This window comes from Psittacula echo, assembly GCF_963264785.1.
Source record: "Psittacula echo genome assembly, chromosome: 24".
In the NCBI taxonomy this organism is placed as follows: Eukaryota; Metazoa; Chordata; class Aves; order Psittaciformes; family Psittacidae; genus Psittacula; species Psittacula echo.
The window spans coordinates 2,306,719-2,316,140 of record NC_137759.1 but is presented as its reverse complement, the minus strand read 5'-3'; the positions used below and the strand labels follow the sequence as shown (position 1 = coordinate 2,316,140).

General features: G+C 57.6%; 1 protein-coding gene across 1 annotated transcript in view; it reads left to right on the top strand.

The window, feature by feature from the left end:
- Positions 1 to 2,229: 2,229 nt before the first annotated feature.
- UNC13A (unc-13 homolog A) overlaps positions 2,230 to 9,422 on the top strand; it is a 34,047-nt gene continuing 26,854 nt past the window's right edge. The window contains exons 1-10 of the mRNA XM_080634095.1: positions 2,230 to 2,323; positions 5,559 to 5,588; positions 5,967 to 6,066; positions 6,213 to 6,330; positions 6,504 to 6,627; positions 6,758 to 6,831; positions 6,914 to 6,968; positions 7,602 to 7,637; positions 7,848 to 8,058; positions 8,559 to 8,684. Coding sequence (XP_080490221.1) covers positions 2,302 to 2,323; positions 5,559 to 5,588; positions 5,967 to 6,066; positions 6,213 to 6,330; positions 6,504 to 6,627; positions 6,758 to 6,831; positions 6,914 to 6,968; positions 7,602 to 7,637; positions 7,848 to 8,058; positions 8,559 to 8,684 — 896 coding nt within the window. The 5' untranslated portion in view covers positions 2,230 to 2,301. The remainder of the gene's footprint in view (positions 2,324 to 5,558; positions 5,589 to 5,966; positions 6,067 to 6,212; positions 6,331 to 6,503; positions 6,628 to 6,757; positions 6,832 to 6,913; positions 6,969 to 7,601; positions 7,638 to 7,847; positions 8,059 to 8,558; positions 8,685 to 9,422) is intronic.

Below are 9,422 nucleotides of genomic sequence, written 5' to 3'. Positions count from 1 at the left end.
TGGGTGCCATCCCTGCATGTGTACAGGGACATCTGAGTGTACCCCCAGGGTTTGTCCTGCCTGAGTGCCCTGTGCTGCTCGTGGCCAGGGCTTTTGGGCTTCACTCACAGGCTGGTGCTTGCTGGCAGGGATCCACTGAGCTCATCTGCTCCCAGAAATCCCACTTGCCAGCCCAAGGGAGCTGCAGTCTCCCTTGGCAAGGGGAGACGGGCTCTTGGGAGCTGTTACGGGCTCTTGGGAGCTCTTGGGGACCCGCAGCCCCTGGCTCACAACCTCTTGCCTGGAAGCTGTGGAGGGATTCCCCTCTTTCCCAAAACCACTCTGGGGGGCTGTGCCCAAACCCGCCTTAAATCTGGCTTAAGGCGATCTCCAGCCCCTGCCTTGAGCCAGGGCAGGTGTTGAGGGATGGGCAGACACCCAGTTCCTCCCATGGGCACTGTCCCGAGGGCAGGGGCTGGCAGAGGTCTGGTGAGGCTCACACACCAGCAGAGACCTTCATAGCCAAGTAGGGGGATGATGTACCCAGCAAGATTTTCTTCAAAAAACATTCATGGGAGCAAAGCACTTGAACTGAGCGGAGGTGAGCAGAGCCCAGTGTGGACCCTGGCCAGAACCAGCAGGAAGGGATAGAAAACCAAATCCCTGATACAGGGAAACCACTGAACCAAACAAGCATGGGCAGAACCCCCCCATCTTTGCTCCAAAGTCGCACTTCTGCCCCACTATTGGCCTCCCCCACTCCAAACCCAAGCACCTCAGACCTGATCCCAGCTGCTGTCACTCACCATCCACCACGTCTTTGCCCTCACGTTGTAGCAGAGCTGCCACTTCACTGAGTCCTCTGCTGTGCTCAGCACCTCCATCCACACCTGGTTACTCCAGGAGGTCCCGGGCACAATGCCCCACTCCTGGTGCCATCACAGACCCTTTCCCCCCAAGAAAAACACCACCAAACCTTGAAGGGCACTTGAGGAAAAGCAGCTGGGTAGAGCCGAGGAATAATGCCTGTCTACGAGCTGCCGTGGGGGAGGCGGGTCGGCTTCTCTTGGGTGGGCTGGTGGGTGTCACCCTCACCATTGCTGTCTGCCGTCACCGTCACTGCACCCAGGGCAGCTTGGCAACCTTGTGGGACAGCACGCACGTTGGGGGGACGATGGGATATGCAGGCGTTCTGAGGCTGTGGGGATTGCTTTGGCTTTGTCTTCCTTGGGAAGGGGTTGCTGTGGATATCACCTCCAACCCACAAGTCCCATGCCAGGGACTCTCAAAACCAGGCATACACAGACATGTCCCTGCGGGGCTGATGAGCTCCACATCACCCCTCCCAGTATTGCCAGCCCATGTCCTCCCAACACACATGCACTTGAGCGCAGCGTGCTCAGCTGAGGGACCCTTTCTATCCCACCAGGACCCTGTCTATCTCACCATCAGTCTAGATGGGCAGAACCCCCCTGAGGGCTGGGCTGCACCTGCAGAGCGTGAGCCCTCTGCTGATCCCTGCAGGACGTGGTGATGATGTGACAGTGGCTGCTGGTAGGACAGCACCCACCCTGGCAATAAGAACATGCGGAACCCCGGATCCGTATGTGCAGGATCCCGCTGGTAACATACATACAGACTCCACCGTGGTCCATTCGGGCAGGAACCCCCCGTGTTCCATTCAGGCAGATCCCCCCCATGTCCATACAGCAGGATCTCCGGGGCCATACATTCCGGGCAGCCCCTCGGGCCACCCTGATCGGGATTTCTCCCTGGTTCTGAATGAGGTGGAGGGGTGTTGAGGAAGTGTTTGAAATGTTGGGGAGTGTTGGGGGTGTTTGGGCTGTGTTCACGGGATGTAGGAAGGTATTAGGGGGGTTGTAGGAGGGTATTGGTGAGTGTTGGGGGTGTTGGGGTGAGTTGTGGGGTGTTGTGGGTGTTGTAGGGGTGTTTGGGGTGTTATGGGCGTGTTGGGGGTGTTGTGAGTGTTTGGGAGGTGTTGGAGGTGTTGAAGTGGTTGGGGGAGTATTGGGGGTTGTTGTGGGTGTTGGAGGTGTTGGGGGGTTGTTGGGTGTGGTTGGGGGGATGTTGTGGCTGTTTGGTGTGGTTTGGGGGTGTTGTGGGTGTTGGGGGAGTTGGGTGTGGTTGGGGGGTGTTGGGGCGCGCAGGGGCTATCGAGAGGCGGCTCCCGGCGTCCCCTTTAAGGCGGGGGCGGTTGGGGCTGACGTCAGAAGTCGTCCTTGGTGAAGCAAGATGGCGGCGCGGTAGCGGTGCGGAGTGGTGGCAGTGGCTGTGAGAGTCCTGCGCCCCGCGCCCGGCGCCATGTCGCTGCTCTGCGTGCGAGGTACCAGCGGGCGCGGGGTCCGGCGCGGGGGGCATGGAGCGGGCCGGGGGCTGGCGCGGAATGGGGGTGGTGTCTGTGGGAACAGGTCCATTCACGGGAAATTGGCGCGTGGATTCATGAATGAACCGGCGGGGGCGCGCGCGCGGCACCCTACCCGGGGATGGGGGGGAGTGAGTGGACTCGCGGAGGGTTCTCCGCATCCCTCCTCCTTCATCATCTCACATCAATCCCTCTTCATCCTCCCTCTGCTGCATCCCTTCCACCCTCCCCACAAATGCAGCCCCCCACAACCCCCCCTCTATTCTCACTCATCTCTCCACAAGTACTCCCCTAGGCCAACCAGCCCCTAACCTAAACAGGGGGCCTCAGACGTCCCCCCACGCATCCCCAACCCCCGCGATTCCCACCCTCCACTCCTCCAAGCATCATTTATCCCAGAGCATCTCAACATCCCCAGCCCCCTACCCCCCGAAACCTCCAATCTTCCCTCGGCCCCTCCTCCAAACCCCTAAATATCCTCCAAAATTACACCCCCCTGCAGGCGTTGCCCCACCTCGGTGATGCTTTGGGGGGGTTGTGAGCAGTTGGGGGGGTTGCAGAGGAGGGGTGCGGTAGTCTGATGCTGATGGGGGTCTGGTTTGTGTGGGCTGATCATGCCATTCTGGGAAGAACTGGGGGGGATCCACATCCCCACTCCCCAGCATGCTGAGACCTGCCCAACTCAGTGTGCAGATGGATCCGGCAGCCTCAGGCTTGGCCTTGATGGGGGCTGCTCTGGATTGCGTGGTCAGTTTGGGCTAGGGAGATAAGTCTGGGTGGTCCTTTTCCCACCTCCTCAAGGCCCTGCAGCATCTCAATGTGGGTCTTGGGGTGGGGGGTCGGAGGTGGCAGAGTGGCAGCTAGGGACAAGGTAGGGCACAGGGTTCAACCCAAAGCCCCCATCCAGCCTTCCCTTGTCCCTCCTGGGGCACCAGGGCCACACACAGCCCCCAAGGGCTTTGTGCTGGGGGAAGGCAAGGACTGAAGTGGCCCTGGGAGGTGTGGCGTGAATGGGGAAAGGGGTGCATGGCCAGAGCGGGGTCTGAAGGGGTTGGGAGGTAGATGGACAGATGGATGGGCGGGTGGACAGGTGTCTAGAGAGACAGATGGAGGAGACGGATGGAGGGATCGGGAGATGTGGGCTGGTAGACAGAGGGGTAGGTGGATGGATGGAAAGAGGAGTGGATGGACAGAGGGAGAGTATGGGTGGGTGGATGGATGGAGAGGGGAAGGGGATGGGTGGATGGACATGGAGGAAGGGGGTGGTTGGAGAGACAGGTGAATGGGTGGATGGTCAAAGGATGGACAGAGAGAGGGGTGGACAGAGACACGGGTGGATGCACAGACAAACAAATGGATGAATGGACAGAGGGTTGGGCAGACAGATGGCATCCTGTTTCAGGATGCCTACAGACCAACCTGGTTTTCATTGCCAGTCTGAAGCCCACCAGCTGAACCTGCCTCAGTTTCCCCAATTGACTTCCTCTTCCTTCCCCCTGAGAAGGATGATCACCCCAACCTGGGAAGCACCTCGAGTTCCACCCTATTGTGGGGGCACCCAGCTCCCACGAGGGTCCCGCTGTCGTCAGCTCCTTGTCTGGGGGCTCAGGTTGAGTTTAGCCCAAAGGTGACACCCTGGGACATGCCACCACTGTGCCAGTTTTGGGGGCCCATTGGTAGCTGGGAGGGCAGCACAACCTCTTGGGGCCAGCAGCCACAGATGGTGGCAGCAGGACTTCTCCCCGGCAGTAGATGACAGCCAGGAGAACCATGTGTTCCCTGAGTAATTGTTCCTGTCAGATCAGGTATTACTGGAGCTTTTCCTTCCTCTGCTTCTCTCTGTTTCATTTCGGAGGCAGCTTTGGGCTGGTGGGTGCCTCTGGGGCTGGGACAGGGATGAGCTCCGACCTACAGGGGTCCCTGTGCAGCTCCAAGCAGCACGTGTCCTGGTACCAGAGACTGTATTCTAACATCATATGATTCCTATTATTCCTACTATTACTATTATAACGATTATTACTTTAATATTAAATATAAATATTAATAGTAACATTAAATATTAAATAATATTAATCCCCAACAATGTATAACATGCCACATACAATGTATAACATATAACATATAAAATATAATAAAAAATATACACTAGCATATATAATCTATAGTATAGAGTGTATAACATAATATATATAACATATACAAAAATATAAAATTTAAACTATAATATACAATATCCCATATACAATATCTAATAAATAATATATAATACATAATATATATGATATATATGGTATATAATTATATGTAATACCTAAGAATGTATGATATATGCTATACAATGCATAACATAAAATATATAGAATATATAAAATGCATTATATATAATAAAATTGGCATATAAAATATATTTAATATTAAACCACACACTGCTTCCAGATGTTCCCACAGTCTCCCAGGCTCACAGCCCAGTGGCAAAAGCGGATCTTTGGGATCCCAGAGCCTCCTGCCTGGCCTCAAACAAACCTCCCCCCTGCCCTCCTACACGAACTCCCCCATCTCTGGGTGTAGCCGCAGCTCCTGGAGTCCTGAGATTACGGATTTGGCCATGAGCGAAGCACCACCCAATGCATGACTGAGCCAGAGGATCCTGTTATTTACTGAGCAGGAGGCTGAGGCTGAGCCACGATCCCCCCCATCAGTGGTACTGCGGGTCAGGCTTGTGCCCTGTTGCCTCCCCCAAGCCTCGCATCCCCTTTGTGAGCAGCACGTCTCTGAACATATTACCTTGGATATCACCAGGGCTATTTTCATCCCTCCTTGGTCACAGTAGTTCTCACTCGCTGGCAACCGAAGCATTTTACCAGGTGCTGTGTCATTCTCTCCCTGCCTGGTCCCTTTCCCTCACTGCCCCTTATCGCCCAGCACTGGCAGTGTTGGTACCTGGCTGCTGCCTCCTCCCCACTGCAGGCAACGCCAGGTACTCACTCATGTAAAGCTGGGGCGTCACCCAGAATCAGTGATGTTTGTTCCCTTGCTTATGAGCAGGATCTGGCCCAGATGCTAACAGTCAGCCTGTGGGGTGGGGTCCCCAATGGGCAGGGTGGGAATGAGACCCTCGGTACACCTGGGAGGGAAGTTTTGGGGGAAGGGGGGGGCATCCTCAGCCTGAATCTCTTCCCTCCCTCTGTCCCCACAGTTAAAAAGGCAAAGTTCGATGGGCCCCAAGGTAAGTGCCCCCAGGCTGCCTGCCTGGGGGGGGGTTTAGGGTGAGGGGCGTTGCTCTTGGGGTGGTTGGGTGAGCCAGGATCAGAGGAAGGGCAGGGGATGGCAAGGGGACCCCAGACTCAGCCTCTGATCTGAAGGCATCATTTGGCAAGGGGAGGGAACACACACAGAGATGGGGGTGCCCTGGGCAAGATGAGAATGCTGTGGGCAGGATGGGGTGCCTGCAGCCAGGCCACCCTTGCCAGTGGTGGGATCCATCCCGACTGGGTGGGACGGGGGTGCTGAGGGCAGTGTGTGGGTACCCCATGGGAGGGTGGCAATTGGGGATTGTCTGGGGGGGTCCCTTGGTGTCCACTTCACCTTCTTCTTGCTCCCATAGAGAAGTTTAACACCTACGTGACACTGAAGGTACAAAATGTCAAGAGCACAACCATTGCAGTGCGGGGCAACCTGCCCTCCTGGGAGCAGGACTTCATGTTGTGAGTGTATAGGGGCCACTCTGGGGCCCCCACCCCAGTGCCCCCATGACCCCAGCCCTGTGGGGCTCACCTGAGTCCTGCAGAGACTGGAATGGCCCCAGGGGGCTGCTGTGGAGGGGGTTACCTGACACTTTTCCCCTTCCCAGTGAGATCAACCGGCTTGACCTGGGCCTGACGGTAGAGGTGTGGAACAAGGGGCTCATCTGGGACACCATGGTGGGGATGGTGTGGATCCCCCTCCGTACCATCCGGCAGTCCAATGAGGTAGGAGCTTAGGCATGGCCACGCCTTTCATCAGACCCTAAAGGACATGTAGCCACACCCTTGGTTGTCCTTCCGTGGTGGCAGAGACTTTCCCACCCCTGCTTGGAGAGGGGTTGGGGGGGTGGGAATGTGGGTCCCTGACAGTTCTCCTCTCCCACATTTCCACCCCACAGGAGGGCCCTGGGGAGTGGCTCACACTCGACTCCCAAGTCATCATGACCGACAATGAGATTTCGGGCACCAAGGACCCCACTTTCCACCGTATCCTCCTTGACACCCGCTTTGAGCTGCCTCTGGGTGGGTACCTATGCCTGGACCCATTCAGGTTTGAGGATGGGGGTCTGATCCTGTAGCTCCAAAAGATGAGAGGCTGTTTTGGGGGGGGGGGGGGATATCTGTGCACCAATTGGGGTCTTTGCCCTTGCAGATATCCCTGAGGAGGAGGCCAGGTACTGGGCCAAGAAGCTGGAGCAGCTCAATGCCATGCGGGACCAGGATGATGTAAGTCAGTGCAGTGTCAGGCTGGGGTGAGGGGGCAGTGGTGCTGCAGAGCGGCAGTCCTCAGCAGCCTGTCTCTCCCCAGTATGCCTTCCAGGAGGAGGAAGAAAAGCCTTTGCCCGTTCACAGCTCCCAGTGCTGTAAGTGCTGCCCTGTCCCTGCCCCACTGCAGAGCCCCCCCATTGCCCCATGCCCCAAGTCCCCACACTGGGGATGTGCAGGAGTGGTGTCTGTGCTTGCCTTGGGGCGTTGAACCCCAACCCAAGTGAGGCTCAGCCTCACCCCACACCCTGTTCCCAGCCCTGTTCCCAGACTCCTGTGTCTGCTGGTGTTTCTTTGCTTTCTCCCTGCCCCACAGTGTGTGAGCCCTCCTGTGGGGCTGAGCTGTAGGGGAGAAGTGCGTGGCAGGGCATGGCAGTGGGTCTGATAAGGATGGTCCCCTGGGAAACCTGGGTAAGGGGCGGTGAGGCTGGGGACAGGGCTGCTCAGTGGGGGCACTGGCAGAGAGATCTGGGGGATTTGGGGTGCACTTCAGTGCCACCATGCCCATCCCTACACCCAGTCCCCATCCTCTCTCAGTACCGCATCATCCAGCCACAGTCCCTGACCCCAGACTAGCTCAGTGCTGATGTGCTCCATGCTGGGTGCTGTCCCCAGCCGAGCTTGGTGCCACCATGCCTGGGAGATGCTGGTTTCCCCTAGCCACCTCGTGCTGCTGCCCTGAAACTGACTCCAACCTTATTGTCTCTGCCCCTTTTTCTTTTTCTTTGTAGGCAGCTGGAATTACTTTGGATGGGGAGAACAGCAGAGTAAGTATCCTGTCCCCTCCTCCACTTCCAGCCTGGCAGTCCCCAGGTCTCCTCACATCTGACTGGGTCCATCTCTGCAGCAAGGTCCCAAAGACATGGGGACACAGTGGCAGTAGCTGGGCTGTGTAGGACATGGGGCAGATTTGGGGCATCCCTGGCCACAGGAGCTGTGGGGTCATCCCCTGTCCCACTCACTGTGGCCCCTTGCAGATGATGACCCTGACAGCACAGTGGATGATCGTGACAGCGATTATCGCAGTGAGACCAGCAACAGCATCCCACCACCTTACTATACCACCTCCCAGCCCAATGCCTCTGTCCACCAGTACCCCATGAGGCACCAGCAGCAGAGCTCCCGTGACTCCTACACTGACTCCATGCAGAGCTATGAGATGGACTACTCAGACCAGCATCCCATCAGGTAGTGTCTGTGCAGCCAGCTCCCCTGGACCTGCTCTCTTAATCTCACCCTCTAGGCAGGAGAGGCCAGGAGGTCCCTGGGATAATGATGCCAAGGACAGCACTCTCAGGGTGGTGGGTGACAGGGAGGGATGCTGAGGCAAGGAAGAGAGGAAGGGTCTTGGGCCTAAGCCTTTCCTTCTCACCTGGAAGTTTTCAAGCTCTTTTGAGTCATCAGGCTCCTCTGTCCTTGCTGGGCTTTGGGACCCTCAAGTCCTAGCTCTCCTTGCTGTGAGCTATGGCCTGCCTTGGAATGCAGACATGGCTGTAGGCAGGGTCACCAGCCCGGTGCTTTGTCCCTGTGGTCCCAGCATGTTCCCAGACCAAGGTGCCACCCCTGTCCACCACCACAGAGCCTCCCTGCTGATGTCCCCATGGCAGCAGGGGATGCTGGGGCACGGCGGGTGGTGGTGGTGCAGTGCCCTGGGACCTTGCTGATCATCTTCCTCTCCTCCCCGGCAGACGCTATGGTAGCGTTGACTCTGCCGCAAACAGGCGCAGTGACGCCGAGTCCGCTTCAGAGTCGAGCAGGCGGACCAGCCGCCAGCCTTCCCTTGAGAGCAGGCGGTCCCTAGACCTATCCGATAGGTGGGTCGCTACCTTGTTGCGTGCTATGTACCGTCGCAGAGTGCTGTGGTCGGTCCTTGCAGCCATGGTGAGGCCAACACCAGTCCTGGCAAGGGCGGCCCCATGCCACTGCAGGGTCTTCCTGCCCTGGGCTGCCTTGCAGAGGAGCAGCATTGGGATGCTCCAGGGTGTCTCTTAGCCCCGTGGTAGCCCTTCTTGCTCTTGAGGCCCCAGCAATCCTGGTCCCGCTACCCCAGCATCCTGGTCCCGCTACCCCAGCACCCTGGTCCCACTCACTGGCACAGCAACTATGTGGCAGCACTGCTGCCTGCTCCCTGTCATGCCGGCAGGAATGGGAGCTGGAGCTCAAATGAGCCTCGGGGACTTAAATGCCGCCCTCTGATACTGGTACCTCCCAGGGAGCAGTTGGCTGGGCAAAAGCCTCACACAGTAATTTGGGACCCTTGTGATGTGCCAAGATCTGGCCAGGATCCGTCTGAGGAGATGAGGGGTTTCTAGGCATGAGCCATGTCTCCTGCACCCCTGTGCCCCAAGTCCCCCTTCCCAAGGTACCTGGATGATGCCAGTACCCGTCCCTGTTGGGAGCAGCCTGGGCATCCGCCAGCACCCTCCTTCCTGCCATGTCACCTGGCTCCCCACTGCCTAACCCAGTTGCTCTGGGCCCAGGGCTGTGCCCATCTCTTTGTCCCCTTGTCCACTTCCTGCTTGCTCACCCCTAAGCCCTGGCTGCCAGTGCTG